The sequence below is a fragment of the Schistocerca piceifrons genome, chromosome 1, assembly GCF_021461385.2.
Source record: "Schistocerca piceifrons isolate TAMUIC-IGC-003096 chromosome 1, iqSchPice1.1, whole genome shotgun sequence".
NCBI lineage: Eukaryota > Metazoa > Arthropoda > Insecta > Orthoptera > Acrididae > Schistocerca > Schistocerca piceifrons.
The window spans coordinates 266,604,545-266,629,310 of NC_060138.1; the positions used below are offsets into that span (position 1 = coordinate 266,604,545).

Genomic DNA, 24,766 nt, shown 5'->3' on the forward strand with positions numbered 1-24,766 from the left:
TGGTAAGGTAAGAGATGAGGAGGTTCTCCAAAGAATCAAAAAGTAAAGGAATATATTGAAAACACTACCAAGAAGAAAAGACATGGGTAGAACATCTGATAAGACATAACTTCCATCGTACAAGAGGAAGCTGTAGAGGGTAAAAACAGTAGAGCAATAGAGATATTTGAACACGTTTAGCAGATAACTGAGGATGTAGTATGGAAGTACTACTCTTGAGCTGAAGAGGTTGGCACAGGAGAGGATTTTTTTTAAAAAAAAAAAAAAAAAAAGAGCGTGCTCACACAGGATTCGTGAGGACAAGATTAGAATAATTACTGCACACAGGGAGGCATTCAAACAACCATTCTTCCTGCACTCCATATGTGAATTGGATGGGGAGAAGCTCTAATAACTGGTACAATGGGAAGTATCCTCTTCCATGCACCTCATGGTGGTTTGCAACATATAGATGCAGATGTAGATGTTACCTCAATGAACTGGCACACTGCCTCAAAAGTGATAACACCAGGAAAGATAAATCTTCTTCTAAATAATGCCTACTTTTATCAAATATGAGCAATGGCTCTTTCTCTAATGATTTTATTATTGATGGGCTATTAAATCTCCAACTTTCCTTTCGTCTGTTGGCTACGTACCAAACCAGACTAATGTAGCCCAATTCACCACACAATATGAACACAATTTCAATGATTTTAAGTAATGTTTCTTTTTAAGTAATATTTCTTGCTCTATCATCTACACAGCCAGGACAGATTAATCCTGTGGACATACAACATTTACAACAACCTATAACCCCCCTTATATTTATGTATTCATGTATGTGTTAATCTTTAACAAGTTTTCAGAAGTGTATGTTTCACTTTGTAAATATATACATTTGTGTCTATACTGAAGAACCATTCTGCTATGAATTCTTCTGTTTTATAATAGCTCAGATTTATGACTGCTATGTTTTAGTCTATTTAACAAAGCTTAAAATTCTGTACCATCCAGTAATATTACACTTTTACCCAAAAACTTGTACATATTGCTCTGCTAATTATACTACTGCAGTAATAAATTGTTATTTCAATGGGAAGGAGGCACAACTAGCTGCAGATTGTGGTACATGTTGTACTGGAAAGCACCTGTTGCCTCGGCTCTGATGTCATACTTGAATTATTCCAGCAAGTGGCAAAATTTTTTGAGAAGAACAGGCTTACTCAAGGAATTCCAGTGATGCACACAATACATAATATTGTCCTCAGAACTGATTGTTGACAACTGGATCTAATTTGAGTGGAAGGCATAAACCAGAAACTTTGAAAGTTCTGTGCCAAGCTAGGCTGCCATTTCTGACTCAACCATATAGCTGAGAGCTGTAAGTTCCTTCTTAGTGGTGCATTTCACACAAGGGGCAACTACTCAGGTAACTGATTAGATTATGCAACTCTCCATCCATTCATGATAATAATAGCAGTAGACGGACCCAACATATTAGAGCTAGATACGAAGAAATCCTCATCCTCCCTGCAACCAAGGTGAGACTACTTATGTCCTAATGATCAATTTCTGAAGTATTCACAATGAAGTATCAAAGTCTGAAGTGCTCCAAAAAAGCAGTGAAGCTCACATAATGCTAAGAACAAAAGCTGGTTGAGACAAAAATTTGACAGAAGTGAGATTTTTGGGGTAAATTGAAGTGTACATAGAAAGGATAAGCTAATGGGGTGGTTGGTTGGGGTTTAAGGGACTACGGTAAACAGATCATTCGTGCCTTGGTCAAGAGAGTAGAGTTGCTGACATCTGCCAGGAATTTGACTGGATTGTGACAGTGTGTAGGAGTGGTAAAACTGAAAACAATATTGACATCAGAGCAGAGGGATAACTAAAGGAAAAGTAAAAGTATGTGGGAACCAGTTCATGTGTACGTCAAAGCAGATGAGGCACAGGGATAATCTGTAATGAGAGAAAAACCACCCACATCCAACTGCCCACCAACCTGATTAAAGGGCAAAGACTGTTAGAGAGTTAAATTACTCTGTTCCATTTGTTTAAAATTTCCGTTAGTAAATTATTGTTTTTAGTATCACTAATATACCTCACATGGATGTCCAACATATTTTTTGTGGTATTAGCATGACAATGAATGTTGAATTTGAATGTATAACATGACACACAACATATGAACAATGGATCATGTAGTACTATAAGACTTACAAGTATGAGTTCTAAATGAGACTATTTTCCTCAAAATTGTAGCTGCTCCTTCTATTTAGTAATAATTTGTGTAGTAATGTAAATAGATCATACAGGAAATCCAAAGTAGGGCATTTCTCCTTCACATAAGACCTGTAGGTTCCAACATCTGCACTGGAAAATATTGTGAAATAGCTATACTGACATGGTGTAAGCAAACTACGATTTCCCAGTTTTATAACATCGTTGTATTAAAAAAAAGTGCCTATTATACATATGATCTGTTTCTGATTCTAATATACCAAATGACACATTCCTACTACATCAGTATCATTTTATTTTACAGGCTGACTGGCAAACCTCATTAAAAGATCCAACAAAATTGTTTGTAGTCTGGACTTTGTACTGTAATTTCTAATTTTAAACGTGGCTTGGGACAGGATGTAAGGGCTCTGATCCACTACTTTTAGTAAGATAGCAGGTCAGACAAATGAACATAATATGTCAGTGAATATTTTGTCACTAGCTTACTTAATGTTATTGATTACCCACGGATAGGATTATAAACATATTTCATCATACCATACCAGCTGTGGCTATACTATGACATGGCAGCTTTCTGTTTGATTAAGCTAATGGATGTAATCATGTACATTATTGTATGGTTTTTGTACCACATACACACAGAAATATGATGTATACCTGTCCATATGTACCAGAGTATTACAATGTGAAATGAAGTTGGAATCTTAAGATACGTCAGTAACCTGAGTTATATTTTGAGGAAACACGGAAACACAGTATAAGATAAGATAAGATACTTTATTGTCACATAACATGTTTTTATACAACCATTCGATTGAGAACATTGGTGACTCATCAGTCTTTAACCTCAGTTGTTACAGTATTTTATATACTACAGGAAATACGTAATACATACATTACTTATTATAATAAAAATACAACATTATACTTTAAATCTTTTCTTAACTCATCGAATCATTACCATAGCCTTCACACACTTATATGAAGTATGGATGTACTGAACGGAATACAAACTGCCATTCAAACTATAATTCTATATATAAACATGAACATACAGCGAATGTGTATACTTTGTATCTATATGGCTTCGAAAGTATACAATTTGTACTTGTATCCTTACTCCCTATTCCTATTTACAAATTCTTCTAAGCTATAACATTTGCTTTTTATTCATTTAGAAATTCTTCTAGACTATAATAACATTTGCTTTTTAGGTATGTGCCAATGGCCTCCAATGTGGATTCCCCAAACATTGACCTTATCTTATTTCTGATCTTCAGAGCCATGTAATATGGAGTATTTTCATATACTGTGAGTCGGTGACAAGGTAGCATGTATTTCAATTTATGTCTAGTTTCATAGGCATGTGTGAATGTATTTCCTTCAGACAGATGTGAGTTTTTCTGTTCAAAGAGAAGTATTTCATATATGAAGTTGGAAGGGATTCTCATGAAGTCCAGGCTTTTGAGTAGTGGTTTACATGAATGTCTACTATTGGTTCCTGTCATTGCCTGATTTTTTTTTTTTTTTTTTTTTTTTTTTTTTAGTTGAAGATTCGAAGGTGGTTTGTCTTTTCAGCACCCCAAAAAATTATTCCATATCTTATAAGTGTTATGAGATACGTGTGGTATATAGTTTTCTTCACCGTTAAATCCATTACTTTGTGTAGTACCCTCATTGCATAAACTAAGCTATTTAATCTCTTCAGTAAAATGTCCACATGGTCGGTCCATTGCAAGTTTTTATTTAAAGTTATCCCAAGAAATTTTACAGAATCAAATGTGGTCAGCTCTTTACCTGAATATTCTATTTGTGATATACATTAAGTAGTTTGTTTGGTCCTGAAGTGTATGATTTGGGTTTTTTCAAGATTTAATTTCATAGCATTATCTTTATCCATTGTTCAAGTTCTTGTAGAGTTTGTTTTGTGGTCCTTACTAATTCATCAGTGTTTTTGCAGCAGACTACAGCAGTTGGGTCATCTGTGTAAAGTATTGTATCTGTATTTACTTTGCTAGGCATGTCATTTATGTAATATAAGAACAGAAGTGGTCCTAATATCGAGCCCCGGGGCATGCCTGCTTGAATTTCTATCCAGCTAGAGCATGTTTTCTCTCCCTTTTGAAGTATGACCACCCTCTGGTATCTGTTTTTCAGATAAGATGAAAACCATCTTATAGATTTTCCATGGAAGCCATATGTACCCAATTTTTGGAGCAGTAGCTTATGGTTTACTGTGGCAAACGCCTTTGAGAGGTCACAAAAAATATGAGATACACTTTGTTTGTTGTCAAGGCATTTACTTACTTTAGTGATTAGTTCATTTACAGCTTGTAAAGTGTTTCGTCCCTTCCTAAACCCATATTGGTTATTGAGAATAATATTACCTTCCTTGTTGTACTTTTCTAATTGATTACATACTATTCGTTCAACTATTTTAGAGAAAACTGGGAGTATAGACACTGGGCGGAAATTTACTAAATCATCTTCTTTTCCCTTATTGTAGATTGGACAGACGTCAGCATATTTCAGTCTGTCTGGAAAGCAGCTCTCATCAAATGATTGGTTTATTATTTTACAGAGTTGAGGTGCAATGCTGTCACTTCCAGCCTTTATGATATTTGTTGGAATTTCATCCCAGCCCACAGATTTAACACTTTTTAGGGATTGTATGATGTTAGCTACTTCATGACATGATACTGCAGTAAATTTAAACTCTCTTGGTTCCTGCAGTACTGCATCAGGTCTTATTTGTGGAAGTAAGAAGTTATGAATTTTGTTTGTGGTTATGAAGTACTTATTAAATTCTTCACACATGTGCCGAGTGTTAGCAACAGTATTCCCACCAATTTCTAGTTTGTAATTAAAATGTTTTGTTTCTTCAGTACCTGTTTCTTTCTTGACAACCTGTCATACTGCTTTTGATTTATTTGAGGTATTAGCTATATATTTACTGTTTGCCATTTGTTTTGCTTATTTAACTACCCGATCAAATATTTTTTTGTATTTGATTTTGTACCTAATAAATTCAGCATCATGGTTGGTTTTTGCTTCCTTATGCATTTCCCTCTTTCTAATATTAGAGACCCTGATACCTTCCGTAATCCATGTCTTACTTTCATTGTATTTATCACGTGTTGATATGAGGAGAAAGCATTCATTGAAAGTGTTCTTGAATTCAGATATGAAAGTGTTGTAATTATTGTCTACTAAACACTGGTTGTTCAAGGTCCACTGAGTTAATTTCAAGATAAATATGTTTATATTTGGCTGGCTGAAATTTCTGACTAATTTTACTGTGGGCCTATATGTTTTGTCTATGTATGGCAATGACATGAAAAGTGCTAAGTGATCAGATATCCCTAAGTCTAATACATGTTTTTCTGTATTCCCATAATTTTTGCTGCTCACTATATTATCAATGATTGTGGCAGAAGTGGCTGTTATCCTGGTGTACTCAGTAAAATTTAGTGTTAAGCTGTTTGTAGCCAACAAATCCTTCAGGGTGGTAGCAAATCTGTTTACGTCTCTTGTATCTATATTAAAATCAGAACAAATTACAATCTTTTTATATGGTTTCCCTATCTGCAACCTACTTAGCAGAGTTTCAAATTTCTCTAGAAATGCCCTAGTAGCCCAATATTCTGGGACATGATATATGCTTATGATTAGTAAACCGTATTCAGGCAGCTCAATGCAACAGCTTTCGAATACCTGTTCCTCATTTAAACAATTGAAAGTTGTTTTGGCTTCAAAGTTTTGTGTCTGTTCAACTAATATACATGATCCCCCATAGCCCTTTTTTTCTGCAAAAACTCGATGCTAACTTGTATCCTGAGAGTGAATTTAGTAGCTTGACATTGTCCTATTTAAGCCAATGTTCATTCAAACATATGACTTTTACAGAGTTTATTTGCCCTAAGTGTATTTTTAAGTCATATAGTTTGTTCATCATTTCTCCCGACACACCACCTACGTTTAAGTGCATTGTGAAGCTATTTTTACTGACTAAAGAATTTACAGTATCTATTAAACTGTCGGCAAAGTTTACACCTATGTGAGTTTTTACTGTAAATTTATGATCCCTCGCTTTGTTAGTTCTTTCGGACCTAATTCCATAGGAATTGGTCCTCCATATTAGTTTCCCTGTGAAGGAGCTTCCTATTATTGCAATTCGTGTTAGTTTCCCTGTGAAGGAGCTTCCTGTTATTGCAATGGAAGCACACACGCACATATCCATCCGCACATATACAAACACAAGCTTGTGTGCGAATGTATACCTGTCCCTTTTCCCCCCCAAGGTAAGTCTTTCCGCTCCCGGGATTGGAATGACTCCTTACCCTCTCCCTTAAAACCCACATCCTTTTGTCTTTCCCTCTCCTTCCCTCTTTCCTGATGAAGCAACTGTGGGTTGCGAAAGCATGAATTTTGTGTGTGTGTCTGTGTTTGTTAGTGTCTCTATCAACATACCAACGCTTTCGTTAAAAAAAAAAAAAAAACCTACAACTAGAAAAATCGGAATTGGACAAGCAGCTATCGATACCATAAAAGCAACACCTAAAACAACAAAAATTGGAATGAGACACTTACATTAATGTACATAGGTCAACCACAGCTGACAATACCAAAACAATACAGCTAGAATGACAAAAATTGGAATCAGACACTTCCCTTAACCTATACAAGTCAACCACAGCAGACGATGCCAAAAAGCAAACATCTACAACAGCAATAAATAAAACCAAACCCACAACACATTAAAACCCCCACAAAACATCACAACTCGTGAACAATAGACCCAAACAAATGACTACTTACCACCAAAAAATTCTGACACTACACTCTAGGTTGGCCGCCCCAATCACACACACAAACACACACACACACACACACACACACACACACACACACACAAAAAAAAAAAAGAACGCCCAAACTACCCACAACCTACCAACCTCAAACCCCCCCTCCCCCCAAAAAAAACCATAAAATAGCCGAAACTCAATCACACATTACAACTCAAAAACAACTGAAACACAAAAGATACTCTGCAACATGATCATAAAGCAACCTCCCCCTCCCCCAACCCACCTATCTAATTCCACATTATCCACACACCCCCTCCTCCCCCACATGCCAAACCCTCAAACTAACTATCCTTGCCCTGTACATCTTACTCACTGCCCTAAAAAAAAACACAATCAAATACAATAATCGCCAGGGATGCTCTTGTGCCAGACTCATCTAAGTGAGATTGCAGGTTAGAAGAGCGCCTCTTGTCCCTATGACTTATTTTACTGCCCCCCCCCCCCCCCCAAAACCCCTCTATTGTATTAGTACATGCCCCAGTTTCGTAATTTTTAAACTCTAAACTACGGTTTACAACTAAGTGATCACAGCCCCTCTTCCCCAACACCCTGTATGACTAAAAGGCATCTGACACTACTGTACTCTCCTCCTCTACATACTCTTCAATCTCCACCAATTCCCTATCTCATGTAAACAAAAACTGATATAGGACCTATAACAAAAATAGTAAGTCATCAAAACAGTCTCTCTCATGACCAAGCTAGGTTTCTTGAAGCAGGTATTGCATCTAATGGAGTGCCAAAAGTTGTCCTTTTGACAGTGCCACGTATAACAGCCCTGGTTTGAGATGCCGGAACTCTTTCAAACCTCATATTTTTTCTGCAGAAACTACATTTGACAATCTCTGCTATCAATTCACACATCTGGAGAAACTTTATCAATGACACCTTGTCTTCGCCAATCTCCACCTGCAACCTCACGCTATTGAACTTCATAGTCATATCCGTACCTAACAAAAGATGCCACACAATAAATTAAATGTCTTACTGCACCACTAACAGTGAACCAATAACACCTATTGAAAACGCAAAAAAACAGTTAATGATAACTCTCTCACACACACACACACACACACACACACACACACACACACACACACCACCAGAGGGCCCATTAACCAAAACACGATGACATCTACAAACAAAACCAACTCATAAATTAAACTCTGTGCCGTAATGACATCACAGACCCCAACACCCTTACGTCAAGGGTCAAAGCAGACGGGTGGTATCAGAAGCCTCCGTTGACCCGAAATTAGTTGTTAAAAATCCATCCCACTTCAAAAATAACAGTGAAGTGCATAGCTTCAACACTAGAAGAATATATGATCTTTACTACTCTGGGTTAATCTGACTTTGGCACAGAAAGGGGTGAATTATGCTGCCACAAAAACCTTTAGTCATTTGCCAAATAGCATTAAAAGTCTGATATAGCTAACCAACATTTAAAAACAAATTAAAAGAATTTTGCATGACAACTTGTGACGAAGCAAGCTGAGATATTTTTACTTACCCTCTTGTTTTGCAATTTGCCTCCTTAAAATTCATTTTTTTCAATTTTAACTAATAACCATTAAATCTGCATTTTCATAAAAGAGAAAGGTTGGCCCTGAGTTTTGAAGAATATAACAGCAGATCCAATTTTGTGCTTAGTTTTATGTACAGAATTGATTTTCTACTTTATTTTTACTGTTACTAGTTAGTATCTTTCACTATAGGATGAAATCAGTGATTGTCGAAATTAAATTCTATTGTTGATGTATAAGCAAATATAAATTGTATACTAATTATACATATTTGGGAGACAAAACAATAGCATTTTTAAAGTATTTATTTGGCTCTATTGGAAGACATGTTAGCAAAACCAGCCCTTAATTAATTCCAAAGCAATTAACAGTTTTGTCCAAAGTACTTTTTGCGTACTTATATTTGTTAATATCATAATTTAAACAAATAATTTGGCCTAAACCTTGTAGTAGAAGAAAATGTTAAAAGAAACAAATTTTTTGATGTATTCAGTTAATTTAATGAGTTAAGTTTAAATTGTAATTTCTGTAAATTAAACTTTGAACAATGTGTAGTTTCAGCACCTATTATTGTGAGGATATATTTGGGCCCGATTTTTGGTCACGAGACAGTCAGTCCATGGACAAGTTTCAGACAAGGAACCTATGATGGTTAGAACAAAAACAATGCATCAACTTAACAGCAAAATACGTGTTACACCAATAGGCTGTGTGCTAAAACAATGAAGTGTCTGTTCCACACATACCTGATTATTCCGAAAGAACTGTGAATTATATGGTTATGGTTTATTGCTCATAGATATTCAACGGTAAACTATTGTAGCAGTACGTGGATGTTCACCTGAAAACTATTAATGAGGCTTATCGAAAGTTAAACAGTAGTGCAGTGGCCATATTAAATGTTTATATGGGGGTGGGGGGGGGGGGGGAGTTGTGAAAAGTGAAAGTAAATGACTGTGAAAAACAAATGTGCACTTGTCAGCTACATCACTGAAAGTAGTCAGTGTTGTACTTCCACACTAGAGGTTTCAGCCAGTATCACAACGCAGTATGTTGACACAGAGGACAACAAACGAAGAAACAAAGCAGGTGAACATCGTCAAAGACTCCTTCTACTCAATAGACGAATTTTTAGATATTTAGTAGTATTGTAAAAAAAAAAAAAGTGTAAAGAAAACTTATATTACAGTGACACATTCCTCATCATTACAAAATGTTGTATTCATGATCAATGGAACAATTATTAATGTATATGTGAGTGGTGGCAGACAATTGATACATAGACAAATGTCATCATTTATTAAAATATTGCAGGTGCTTGAAAATGACCCATGGTTGACATTGGCCAATTATACAGACAATAAAAAGAATACAGCATACTTGGACTATGTTTTCATTCGCAAAACATGGTGAGGCTGTGGACCCCTACAAAAATAATATGTAATGTAAAATAAGGGCCAAAAGAGGGAGAAGCCAAAATCAACATCATATGTGTGAGCTAAGTTGTCAGCACGGAATGTATGCCGCATAATATGTCAGAGAAAAGATACAGTCAGAGATTAAAACTAAGCACAGGAAAATGAGAATTACTGCAATAACTTGGAACCCCATGTTTCCTATGCATGTGCTCACAAAAGAGATATGGGACCCAGGGTGAATAAACTAAAGAAGATGATGTATGCGTCACATTAGACAATAAACGCAAATCCAATGTGACCGAGATTAAGCTGGCAAGACTCAGTATCATGGGAGAGCATAAGCAAATAAGCTGGTTCTTTTATTGACCACCAGATTTATCACCAGGTATAACCAGATAATCTAGAAACTTCTTCAGCTCAGTAATACGTATGTTCTCTGATCATACTCTTATCTTTGTAGAAGGACTTAATCATCCAACAACAGAGTGGGATAGTTACAGTTTTGTAAGGGATGAGTATGAAAAAACATCCTGTGAAACAATACTAAATGTTTTCCCAGAACACTACTTAAAAAAGATAATATAAAAACTCACATGATATAAATACACTCCTGGAAATGGAAAAAAGAACACATTGACACCGGTGTGTCTGACCCACCATACTTGCTCCGGACACTGCGAGAGGGCTGTACAAGCAATGATCACACGCACGGCACAGCGGACACACCAGGAACCGCGGTGTTGGCCGTCGAATGGCGCTAGCTGCGCAGCATTTGTGCACCGCCGCCGTCAGTGTCAGCCAGTTTGCCGTGGCATACGGAGCTCCATCGCAGTCTTTAACACTGGTAGCATGCCGCGACAGCGTGGACGTGAACCGTATGTGCAGTTGACGGACTTTGAGCGAGGGCGTATAGTGGGCATGCGGGGGGCCGGGTGGACGTACCGCCGAATTGCTCAACACGTGGGGCGTGAGGTCTCCACAGTACATCGATGTTGTCGCCAGTGGTCGGCGGAAGGTGCACGTGCCCGTCGACCTGGGACCGGACCGCAGCGACGCACGGATGCACGCCAAGACCGTAGGATCCTACGCAGTGCCGTAGGGGACCGCACCGCCACTTCCCAGCAAATTAGGGAGACTGTTGCTCCTGGGGTATCGGCGAGGACCATTCGCAACCGTCTCCATGAAGCTGGGCTACGGTCCCGCACACCGTTAGGCCGTCTTCCGCTCACGCCCCAACATCGTGCAGCCCGCCTCCAGTGGTGTCGCGACAGGCGTGAATGGAGGGACGAATGGAGACGTGTCGTCTTCAGCGATGAGAGTCGCTTCTGCCTTGGTGCCAATGATGGTCGTATGCGTGTTTGGCGCCGTGCAGGTGAGCGCCACAATCAGGACTGCATACGACCGAGGCACACAGGGCCAACACCCGGCATCATGGTGTGGGGAGTGATCTCCTACACTGGCCGTACACCACTGGTGATCGTCGAGGGGACACTGAATAGTGCACGGTACATCCAAACCGTCATCGAACCCATCGTTCTACCATTCCTAGACCGGCAAGGGAACTTGCTGTTCCAACAGGACAATGCACGTCCGCATGTATCCCGTGCCACCCAACGTGCTCTAGAAGGTGTAAGTCAACTACCCTGGCCAGCAAGATCTCCGGATCTGTCCCCCATTGAGCATGTTTGGGACTGGATGAAGCGTCGTCTCATGCGGTCTGCACGTCCAGCACGAACGCTGGTCCAACTGAGGCGCCAGGTGGAAATGGCATGGCAAGCTGTTCCACAGGACTACATCCAGCATCTCTATGATCGTCTCCATGGGAGAATAGCAGCCTGCATTGCTGCGAAAGGTGGATATACACTGTACTAGTGCCGACATTGTGCATGCTCTGTTGCCTGTGTCTATGTGCCTGTGGTTCTGTCAGTGTGATCATGTGATGTATCTGACCCCAGGAATGTGTCAATAAAGTTTCCCCTTCCTGGGACAATGAATTCACGGTGTTCTTATTTCAATTTCCAGGAGTGTATATCAGATCTAAAGGTATCAAACAGACCAGACCTCTTTGACAATGTGCACAATGAAACTGGCGTCAGCGACAAGCAGGCTGGTGTAGTTAAAATAATTAGCTAAGAAAAAAAGGCAACTAAAACAAGAAATATTTAAAGTTCATTAAACTAGACAGTATCACCTCTCAAGGAAGAATGCTAAACATTTAGTGCTGGGCAGAAGTATGTAAATGAACTGTGGCTCAAGTTCAGATTATCAACTGACCAAGCAATGGATAGAAACGCTAATGAGCCAGAATCATTATGGGCACTGTCCACAGCAAGACTGAATGTCATCTAGTGGCATTGTGGGCACAAGACACTGTAAGAAACGTATATGAGTGAAGCAGAGGTTATTAGTGAAGCATTACAGCAAAGGTATGGACTTCAAATGGGTAAAGCCACTGACATACGACACTTTGACAAAGAGCAGTTAGTAGTGGCCAGGCACGTGGGAACAAGCATCTTGGAAAAAGAGAAGCTGGTCAGATGTTCGCATGCTATTGTCATGATTATCTATGGACTGTGGTTGAAGAACACTGGAACCATGAATACGTGAGATGACGTTGGACATCCATACCTCTTCACAGAACATGGTCAGAGGCTTGCCAAATCCCCCAAGCATGATAGGCGACGAAACGTGGCAGTTCTGACTACAAAGTGCACGTACAAGTGTTTTGGGGCACACTATTCAGTGCACAGCACTGAACATGGGGCTCTGCAGCAGATGACTCTCAGCATGCTCTCACACTGATCCAATATGGTCTGTTATGATTGCAATGGACATACGATCACAAGATTGGAACATGGATAAATGGGAACATGTAACCTGGTTGTACAAATCACGATTTTCTCATGGCAGATTGCTGGCCACATTTTTGCTGCTTCCACATTTATCCATGTATTCATTTTTTGTGTAGATTCTGTCACAATAACAAGTATCCAGTGAGAAATTAATTCTGCAGGACATACTGGTGATTCGTAGAGTAAGTTGACACTCTACTTGTTGTGAAGCCAAGCAAATAAGCATCAACACAGAAGACAGTAAATGAAGCTTTTATGAATGTTACTAACTAGAATGGGACAAGTGGGATAGCTTTAAACTTCGAAGAAACAGAGCTCATCCAGTCTTGTACTGTGAAAAATATCCAACCTCCTGCAAACATTATACATCAACAAGAAGCAATAAGCAGGGTAGAAATTTCTAAGTTCTTAACTGTGCATTGTGATGGAAACTTGTAGTGAAAAAGCCATAAAGTAGACCAGCTAAAATGTTTATGCCCTTCCACTTCTGCCAGAAGAAAAATTTCCAATGTTGCAGATATTAGAGTCACTAAGATAAGAGATTTTCACTGAGGGACGTCTTGTGAGATAATATTGTGGGGCAAGTCCTCATTTAGACCATAAGAAGTCATTGCACAAGAGAAAGTAATCAGAATTATGTGTGGGCTCACACAAGTACATCTTGCAGGCATCTCTTTGGGCAGCTGGTAATATCAAACACTGCCTCACAGTACATTTACTCACTTGTGACACTTAATGCCAACAATCCATCTGAGTTTGAAAAAACAGAGATATTTACAAGTACAAAACTAGAAAGTAAGCTGATCTGCATTACTCTTTAATGACTCTTAACTATGGAACATGAAGGGGTGAAATATTCAGCTACTTGACATCTCGTTGAATCAGGTGTACTGTTGGTAGTCTGTGTTTTTCTAACACAATATTTCGATCTCGTATCTCGGCGTCTTCATCAGGTGCTTCCTGTGACTGAACGACAGGCTGACTATGTCCTGTATTTATGTCTGGATGGTGTCTGACGTCTAACAAAGACATCATGGCCAGCTTCAATGTTGTGTCTCTGTTCACTAGGATACCACACCAGGACATACTTGATTTAATCTGTGAAAAATTTGGTGGAGCTGTGTTGGACCTACTTCCTATGTGGAGGCCAATTTTATGAACAGACTGAAGGGGTGGTGATGGGTAGCCCCTTATCTCCAGTAGTGGCAAATTTGTTTATGGAGAGATTCGAGGATGAGGCACATACAACTGCTGCCTACAAGTTGACCTGTTTCTTTAGGTACGTTGATGACACGTTTGTCATCTGGCCACATGGCCAGGAAAAACTGCACGAGTTTCTTGACCATCTGAACTCGAGACACCTCAGCATTAAGTTCACAATGGAACTAGAAAATAATGGTCAACTTCCCTTCCTGGATGTCCTGGTGAAAAGGAAGATAAATGGTGCATTAGGCCATAATGTGTATAGAAAACCTACACACAGACTTATACCTACAAGCTGACAGCTGCCATCATCCGGCACAGAAGAATGGGTCACTGAGAACACTTGTTCACTGAGCCAAAACACTGTTCGACTCAGACAGCTTGGCAGCAGAGTTAGAACATCTACAGCAAGTGTTCGCAGACAACAGATACTCAACAGGGACATCCGTAAGGTGCTACATCCCTCCAGATGACCTGATACTGAGGGAGAAGAACAAGAAGAGGAGACTAGGACAGTAGTCTTTCTACCATATGCAGGACGTATATCTGCTAAAATCAGCAGAATACTGTAAAAGCACAATATCAAGAGTGTGTTCTCCCCACCAAACAAAGTCAGGGTGCTTCTTGGAATGGTTAAGGATGATCTGGGATTGAGAAAACCTGGTACCTACGATATACTATGTGAATGCGGTATGTCTTACATTGGTCAGACCACCAAGACTGTGGACATAAAATGTAAAGAACACCAAAGGCATACCAGGCTACAAGAAGCCACAAAATCAGCAATATCAGAACATTGCTTGCAACTTGAGCACACCATGAATTATGATAAAACCAGGATCTTATCTCAGACCCCCAAATTTTGGGATAGTGTCATCACTGAATTGATCAAAATCAAGATGACAGAGAACTTGATAAACCGGGAAGCTGGATACCAACTCAGCATCGCGTGGAACCCAACTTTGGACCTATTACAAAACAAGGGAAGAAAATACAAGACCAGGAGAATGACAGGGGTGCTGGAGAAAGTCGGAACGGTCATCAACAGCAAATGCAGCCTATCAACAGTGTGAGGAATGCGCCTGGTGGGTGCCAACCTAGTAGAAATGGCTGCCACTGGGAAAAACAGCGGTAGCGGGTGCAGACGGAAGGCGGAACACCTGGCAACCAACTGCCACGGTCGCGCTGGAGAAAGTCGGAACGATCACCAACAGCAAACACAGCCTGTTCACAGTGCTAGGAACGTGCCGGGTGATGATGATGTTTTGGTTTGTGGGGCGCTCAACTGCGTGGTTAGCAGCGCCCGTACAATTATCCAATCTTTGCTCAGTCCAATTTCGCCACTCTCCTGGATGATGATGAAATGATGAGGACAACACAAACACCCAGTCATCTCGAGGCAGGTGAAAATCCCTGACCCCGCTGGGAATCGAACCCGGGACCCCGTGCTCGGGAAGCGAGAACGCTACCGCGAGACCACGAGCGGCGGACGAACGTGCCGGATGGGTGTGGACCTAGTAGGGTATGCCATGAAACGGCCGCCACCGGGGAAAACAGCGGAAGTGGGTGCGGATGGAAGATAGAACATCCAGTGATCAACCAACATGGTCGCAGCGGGAGCAGACGGCGTAGGGAACACCAGACACTGTCCAGACATAAATACGGGACACGGTCAGCCTGTTGTTCTGTCACAGGAAGCACTTGATGAAGGTGCCGAGGTACGTTGACAAAATATTGTGTTAGAAAAACACAGACCACCAGCAGTACACCCGATTCCACGAGATGTCACAAAATCGCCGAGGAAGTCTAAGAAATTATATTCAGCTATTCTTTGACAAAATGCCAATGGGAAATAAAATGTCTGGCAGATAGCAAAAGTGGTTGGTTGATTTGGGAGACGGGACCAAACTGAGGGGTCTTCAGTCCAATCGGATTAGGGAGGACGGGGATGGAAATCGGGTGTGCCTTTATCCAGAAACCTTCCCAGCATTTACCTGAAGCGATTTAGGGAAATCACAGAAAACCTAAATCAGGATGGCTGGAGGCGGGTTTGAACCATCACCCTCCTGAACGTGAGTCTAGTGTGCTAATCACTGTGCCACCTTGCTTGGTCTATCAGAAGTATTTTCAGGTGTAAAATCGAAATTGATTGAATTTGTTTGCAATATAGAGAATGCTACAATAATTTTTTAGTGATCAGGTTAGTATGTGTAATCTGTATTGTGTAATACATGATTTGGAGTTTTGAGACAAGACTACCCTACATTATAATATTTTATTAAGCTACCATCTTAGTATTGCAGGGCAGCGTGGAGGGTAAAAATCGTAGATGGAGACCAAGAGATGAATACACTAAGCAGATTCAGAAGGATGTAGGCTGCAGTAGGTACTGGGAGATGAAGAAGCTTGCACAGGATAGAGTAGCATGGAGAGCTGCATCAAACCAGTCTCTGGACTGAAGACCACAACAACAACATAGATGATTTAAAAATGAAGAAACTAATTTATTCTGCACACTTTCTATTTAGTAATGAGTTAACATATTATTAAATATTTTTTGTGGGAACTCATCTTACAGGAACATTATTTCCAGAATAAAGAAATTTATAAGAATTATATCCTGTGTTTATTCTAGAATATCCTGCACAGACATCAGCTAAATTGCACTTATGGTGATATTGGTGTTTGCATTGTTTAAGGACACTGGCAATAAGATGTCAGCAGTTCTTGAATTGTGTGCTGATGTTGTCAATTTGTTGACACTGGTCGTAGCCAATCAGATAATTTCATATGATTGACAAATGAAATTCTCTGAATCATAGGATTTCTTTTGCCAGAAATTACAAATTGACTGAATTTGTTTGCAATATAGAGAATGCTACAATAATTTTTTAGTGATCAGGTTAGTATGTGTAATCTGTATTGTGTAATACATGATTTGGAGTTTTGAGACAAGACTACCCTACATTGTAATATTTTATTAAGCTACCAGGGTTGTATGTTGATCCACTGTGCCATATTGTATAAGGCAATATAGAGATAAAATTTACGATTGTCATAATTGTATACGGCTTATTTAGGTATAAAGAGACTAACATTATATGCTGACTCATTGTGGCATACTGTATTTGGTTTGCAAAAAGTGATCAGTTTGTGTTACAATGTACTTTTTTGAAGTAGTTACTTATGTAAACGCCTCGTTGCAACATAATTAGGCAAGGATAATTGTAAAATAACTGTAACACTGTAACTATAAAACATATGATGACACCAATTACGTGTAAGCATGTTCAAAGGTGAATAAATATTCTATTCTATTGTATTCTATGAATTTCAAGGTAGCTTCCTGATTGTTGCATTTATTTGGAGAAGAAAAAAATGAGATGTGCTGACAGACTGAATGAATGTGGGGGAGGGGGGGGGGAAGTAGCCTATTTAAGCTGACAGACTGACCTGGAGCTTAGCCTGGCGCATATGTTAGTTTGGACTGTAACAGCTTGGGTAAGAGTTTGCAAAGCCAACAAATGTGAAAGCTGAAAATGTGTTTGTGGTGACAGACAGATCTGTAGCTTATTCTCAGGCCTAGGTTAAGTTGGAATGTGGTAATTTTGTTGTGAGTTGGCAAAGCCAACAAATCTCAATACAAAAATTATATTTCCATAATATAGTGCTGTGTAGCATAGCACAAGATAAACATTCGTCATTGCAGTAACCAACTTCTATGACTTCTTTCTGATTATGATAAAAATTCTAACCCCACAGTAGTACAGAAAGGACATAAATACCTGGATACACATGTATTCAACATGAGGCCACAGCACATTAAATGTTATGCAGATAATGTATAGGAGATTAAGACCAAATAAAATGAATTTCTGTTACATGACTCCTATACCATTTTAAGATTATCTGCATGGAAAACCTAAAATTTATTGTTGTGAATATTTTACAATTACAATTAGCATTACCATACATAAGTTTTTTCTAATAATGGAGATTTATTTCACTGTATTGATTTTAAAATAAAATGTATGTTTTTGCCTTCTTTCCAAAAACAGGAGAACACTATTTGTGGAATCTACAGCAACTAGGGATACAGCTACTTTTGTCAAAGTAAAAACTTTTCTTATGATTGTAACAAGCCACATAATTTTCCACTGCTCTGTCCTACAGGAAAGATGATTTGAAGTTCTCTGGGTTATAAGATAATTAAATGTCTTATCTATGGTGTCTGCTTCCTGTATCTCTTGTTCTTTCAGAATATTAATGAAAACATCATGTGTCATTGCATGACTGCTGACACATTACACATGCAGTTTACTAAAAATCTTCCCATCCAGGCAAGCTTGAACTATTTGGTCTCAAACATTCCACCAAATACCTCCCCAACCCCAAGCTGTCCTGCTTTTACTTCCTTATGTTACGAATTCCATCATCAGTTACGAGGTTGTTAGCAGTAATGTGTAATTTATGGATACACATCATCATTTGCCTGTTGCTTGTATTTTATGATTTGTTACGCACCTAAGATACACCACTATGCTGTCTAAATCAACCAAGTTCAGAGAATAGCACTTCATCTACAAATTTTTACCTACTATCTTAGTCATGTATCTGAGATTATCTGGCTCCCTGTCAAATGCCACATCTTCACTGTAAATACTTTCCAGTAGGCTCAGTTCCACAGATGACTGTAGCTGTAAGAAAGACTAATTCCCATTTACTTCACTATAACAGAACTACTTTTATAACTGTTCTAACATGACTTCAGTACTTTCCTGGCCTTGGCACAAAACATCTCCGACTTGCCATATTCACACACTAATACGTATGTTGGTGACTTTGTCACATGTATTGTGTTGCCTTAATTTATGTACTTTAGTTTGCCGTACATACTGACACTTCGATATCATTAGTGATAAGACCTATACGAAGTAAGGTCATGTACCCTACTATTTGCCAAAGTGAACTACATCCCAAAGCGCTGTGAAATTGTAGTTGCGTGTGGCACTTTTTTCTATAACTGTTAAATTAGCGTACAAGTAACTATATCTTTCGTTCTAACGTAAAGCTGACGAAAGTATAAATTACAAATGTTTTTGTTTAATCAGCCGAATGTATACCAGCGCAGACAAGTACGGGTGGCCAACAAATTATTAGCTCCGTGTTGCATAGACTGCGTAACTGGGCACCTTTTGCTTACATGTCATTAGCATTACCGTGCACAACAGGAGCATCACTTTAAAAAAAATGCATTTTGCGTACAAAATTACGTTAAAAAGTTAAGTCATAGAATTTTGGTGTTATTTTCGCATTAAGAACTTAAGACAAGGCATTTTTCTTATTTTGGCAGCACATTGTTGACGTTTGTAAGATTTCTTTTCAATTCATTCTAACTACTGTGTTTCACAGAAAACTAAGTATTGTGTTTGTGGCAGCACTGCTTAAAACAAGCGACGTTTTGCGAAAGACAGCACGACATCTACACATGTAAATACAGTGCAGTCAATAGTGAGATAACATCAATGAAATTTTTACTACAACTGAGGAAGATGCACTTCTGGCAAGCATTACGCAACTTGTACTGCGAACTGCACAGCTATATATAAGACATCTCTGCCCCTGCGAGTTCATTTGTCCGAATACTATTGCCGTCTACGGACACGTAAGTCTTGGTTGTGCGGTGTTACAAGTGTATTTAAGTTCCGTCCTATAAACTACGCCCATATCTCTCTGGAAGAAGTTACGACATGGAACCAAACGGTGTAAAACGGTCGTGGATGGACGAAAATTTTATGTTAGATGTTCTGCGCACAGCGAATTCGTCTGGCTTAACCATTGATAAATTTGACGTCACAACAGCTCTGTCGCCAGGCAACAACTACATCAGCGAAATCTACCGTGTGATTATTGAAACTTCAGACCACCAAGTGCGCTCTGTGATCGTCAAGTGTTTGCCGACCGCGGAATACAACTTGAAGTTTATAGCCGATTCCCGCCTATTTGAGAAAGAGACACTATTCTACAGTGAAACGCTGCCTGCTATGTATAGTGTTGAAGATGCTCATTCCCTCAAGCTGGAACCACTGGCACCTGAGTGTTTTTACAGCGAACGTGACAGTCTCTTACTTCTCGAAGATCTCAACGCCGTCGGGTTCAAAATGCCAGATAGGCTGCAGGGACTGAACCTTGACGAAACAGTTCTGGCAGTCGAAGCACTTGCGCGATTTCATGCGTTATCCGTGGATTTGCCTGATTTGGAGGAGCTGTACCCGGACACACTGTACTGCGGTAAGGATTTCGAACACGCGTCTCGGTACGTTGCTAACGGCGTTACAGCGCTTGCAGCGGCTGTCGAGACCTGGCCTGGGTTTTGTGAATTGGGTCTTCGATTAAGGGAAACAGCAAGAAGTGCGCATGCACGTGTTGTGGAGCTTCTGGAATCGAAAGAGTCACCCGTGCTAGTGTTGAACCACGGTGACTTCTGGACCAACAATATAATGTTCCGTCGAGATGCAGCGACTGGCCAGCCGGTCAACGTCCGCTTACTCGATTTCCAAATGTTGCGCTACGGATCGCCCGCTCTTGATCTACAGATTCTTTTTAACACTAGTGTGAAGGAGGAGGTACGCCATGATCTCAGGGACACAGTACTGAAACGGTACCACGATGCTTTCACTCGTGCGTGCAAACGAATAGGACGGGAGTCCCATTTTTCATTGGAGCAGCTGCATGCAGAAATGGAAAGAAATGCATTCTTTGGTTTTTTAAATGCATGTCTCATGTTGCCCGTGGTTTTAGCTGAGAGGGGACAGCCCCCAGATTTAGGGCATTTGGCATCCAATCCGGATGCAAAGTTGGACTGCCATTCTGTGTCGAGGTTCAGAAAACAGTTTCAACGGATTCTTATGGAGTCGAGGGAACTTTTGTGATGCTAGTGTGTCATAGCCTTCAATTAAAAGTAATAGTACATATATTCAATGACATTTGCTTTCTGAATAAGTTACTAGCCCAGCTGGCTACAAATTTTATTTCTCAACTTTACATTGAATCTGGAAAAGATTTATCGCTTTGTGTTACTATGTTAGAGGATTAAAGGACTAAGTGTGTGCTAGGGTTTAACAATATGAACTAGTTAGTGCAAATTATTAATTGTCTCAATGTGGTTCCAAAACTGTTACACAAAGTACAGTAACTTCTTTGTCTCAGCCTTGACTTGTTATTTATAATCTAGCCACACAAGTGGGGTAATGAATAACCATTTCTCAGAATGACAAACAAAATGAAGGCCTTGTTGTATGTCTCAGTAACTTCCAGCCAGACATATTTTAAGGATTCAGAGAACATATTGTGTTTCGTGTTCTCTGCACTCTGCCCTAGACTGTGGATGTTGTTAAGTTATCATAGTGTTGAAAATTTTGCAGTGGTATGAATTTAGTCCTCTTTTAGTTCGTGAAAAACATTCTGATACTGACAGAAAACTTAAAAGGAAACACAGGGTAAGATTACGGCTTTAGTCCCTTTATAATTTCTTAATGCTAGAATGCAATGAATGATATTTTTCATTTCTGGGATACAGTAATGGAGATTTTTGTTGTTATTCTTTCACTTTAGCAATGCCTTTGTATTCTGTTAGATTAACTGCAGTTTTGTTGTAAGTGATGTCGAGTTTCTACTCATTGGGTAATACTCAAAGTTATGGTGTCATACATAGCTATTTTCTTTTTGGCAACAGGATTATAGAATTTGCGAAAATATTGCATTTCTTCATGTACAGAACTAGACATAAATATGTGCAGCTTAATTTATAGCTAAAATTATCATTAAAATGCTTATGCTTTGAAAAAAGGTGGTGTCAACCTGTAGCTGCATGATGCTTAAATGAAATTGTTAGAAATTATTAACATAATACCAGATGCCACTTAATCATTAACCTGTTTGAAAGTTGTGAAGAGAAAAGAAGTTGGAATTGTATTCCAGTACTTACAAATTAACAACACATTCAAACTACCATAACATAAATGGCAATGAGGCAGAAATCTCCAAATAGGAACAGTAGCAGGTATGTGTAAAATAGAGGAACACATGAATGAGGCAAAGGAGTAGAGATTGAAGGGAGCAAGACAGAAGAATAAATTACAATTACATCTTATATGCACATATAGTCTCTGAATTTTCTAAATAAGCAAGTGAAGACTGAATAATTAAAAACTGGGACATGAAAGTCCTAGCATTTCTGTCATGACTGTAAACAGGGGTAAGTAAACGAAGAAACAGGAAAGTGAATGCTGAAAGTGCTGACTGTTAACCTGTATGTTAATATACAGTATCTGTAACACAAGGTAATGAGATGTTGAGGTATGGTGGACATTTATCTGTGCTACCAAAAATGTCAGTGAGACTCTTCACTCTATGTATCTTCAGTTACCAACCATTAAAACACTTTAAAGAAGTATATCTAATGTTAGTCTATAACAAATAATATTTGCAACAAACTACTATGAATGTTGCATATTCTTCTTGCCACAACTTTTTCATCTGCAATTACCTGAAATTATAATATTTCAGGCATTTTTGCCTTCATCACAAATTTTTACTTATTGAATGAACAGGTTCACTTTTGTGGATGCAGATTATTTTATTTAATTATCAAGCCTTTGATAAAAGCCCTACATTGTTCTCTGATGAAACTGGGGCTTATGAGTTACAGTAAGAAACTACAATGTAATCCAGTTAAACAGAGTAGAGAGGTTTTAACTCTTACCGATGTGTTGTTATCAGTTCTGCCGAGATTTTCAAGATGGAACTTTCCTACTGAAAACTGTTTATGCAATTTCTTATTTTAAAAAAGCAGTGTTTATTCATGGTAGTGAAATCCCACTTGCCATTATGTGTAATAGATTTTGCCATGCTTAAGAAAAATTTTATGACTGCTGTGTCTTTGATTAAGTTTATGATTATCTTGTTCCTTTTGGAACAAGCTTTGTTAAGAAAAGAAAATATTTGTCACTAGTTGGTATTGTACATTTAAGAATCATTAAGAATTTTAGTTTCCAAGGAAGCATACAATTACACATCTTACAGACTTTTACTATTTAATTTTGTATGCAGATTTCAGTTCTGTATAGTACTGTAATGGTAGCCTACAAAAAGTTGGGGCAAGGGATGTGAAATTTCTGAATAGTAATGCTTATATATTCTGAGTTTTTGAATGAAGATAATGACTCCTGTTGTGTCTTATTAAATAGTCAATTCTTATGTCCGATTCATTTCAGATGTCAGTATTATGTGAATAATTTAAAGTTTTACTTACTTCACCTTTGATGCAGTACTCATTTGTTGACTCAGGTTTCCACCATTGTTATTTATGAACTTGACTGAATTTTAAATGATTTTAACATTATAAAGTGCACTTTTCTACCCTCAATCAAATGAGGATAAAGTGTGTAAATGCATTGCAATGAAGAATTTGGATAGTCAAATCTTCAAGATGCATATGAATCCACACTATATAGTCATATTTAGCCAAATGAATGTTTGTGTATTTTTATGCCATCATGCCAAAATGTGAAAGAAGCTATTTGCCCTTATGGATGTAAAACATATAGCCTAGTAATAAGATCATTGAGGGCGTAAATACCTTATAGGCTCTATATTTTCTCTGAGGAAACATTGATACATTCATTGGATTTCAGAATGAGTAGGTGGTAGGCTCTGAAACAATAAACAAAGATAAGTCCTCATCACACCAGCTAAAAATTGTATACATTCGCACAACCTTGTTTTACTGGATCTGTGTGGGTAGGGACTGCATCTTCATATCACCTGTGGAGTTGGTAAGTCAGAAACACAAACAGGGAAAAAACAAATCGTGAAATCTCAAGCTTTCAGAACTGGTAGTTCCTGTAACAGTCTACAGAATCATTAAAAATTGTGCGAAATGTGAATGAAGAGAAGTAAATGCGGAAGGTATTGATTCTGGTTATAAGTGTTATTACATATGAATTCACAAGGTATATGGAAAATTATTAGAATTACAAACAGTTAAGGATGTGCTGTTTGGAAAGAAAAGTTATCTGCAGAAAAATAACACTTTTAGGGAGTGATTTGTTACTAATTGTTTTCCTCTAAGCCTACAGCTTTTGGTTTGTAGCCTACATTTACCCTGAATGTCTCAGTGAGTTGGTGGTTTTTGAAATGGGGCACTTTCATGCTGCAGTATGTTTAATATTCTGTGTTTCAGTATAAAAACAAGAGTCTTGTTAATGTCTTTTGTTATTCAGTGTGTGGGTAATATTTAGTCATGTGTACTGTTGGTAGCAATGATTGGACATACATTCTGTGCAGTAATTGTGGTGCAGTTTATAAAAGTGACAGTGTACTGTGCATGTATTGGAACTCTTTATACTGGATGCACACAAATTGTTGGTTTTATTAAAATATAATTATTTTTTTATGTTTTGTTTTTCATTTCAAAATTATTCATTTCAAAACAAGAATAACATATATGCTTGTAAGCCAGTGAAACCAACTAAAGTGGTCTTAAAGGTATCTACAGGCATTGCTTTACAAAGACATTTCTGTTTATTATGCTATTTTCAGTGAGAGGTGTAAAAGTGTGTTATCTTTTTTAATTAGTAAATATCCTGTAGCTGAAATCTGACATCATTTTC

The 24,766-nt window shown here is 38.5% G+C and overlaps 1 protein-coding gene across 1 annotated transcript; it reads left to right on the forward strand.

Moving 5' to 3' along the window:
- The first annotated feature begins 19,542 nt into the window (after positions 1–19,542).
- LOC124793615 lies at positions 19,543–24,549 on the forward strand. The gene has a single exon (XM_047258034.1). The coding sequence runs from the start codon at positions 19,844–19,846 to the stop codon at positions 21,023–21,025; it is 1,182 nt and encodes a 393-aa protein (XP_047113990.1). The 5' UTR covers positions 19,543–19,843; the 3' UTR covers positions 21,026–24,549.
- The last annotated feature ends 217 nt before the right edge of the window (positions 24,550–24,766 follow it).

Bases quoted from the DNA above. Each gene is read 5' to 3' on its own strand.
- LOC124793615 (XM_047258034.1), top strand. From the start codon at position 19,844: ATGGAACCAAACGGTGTAAAACGGTCGTGGATGGACGAAAATTTTATG.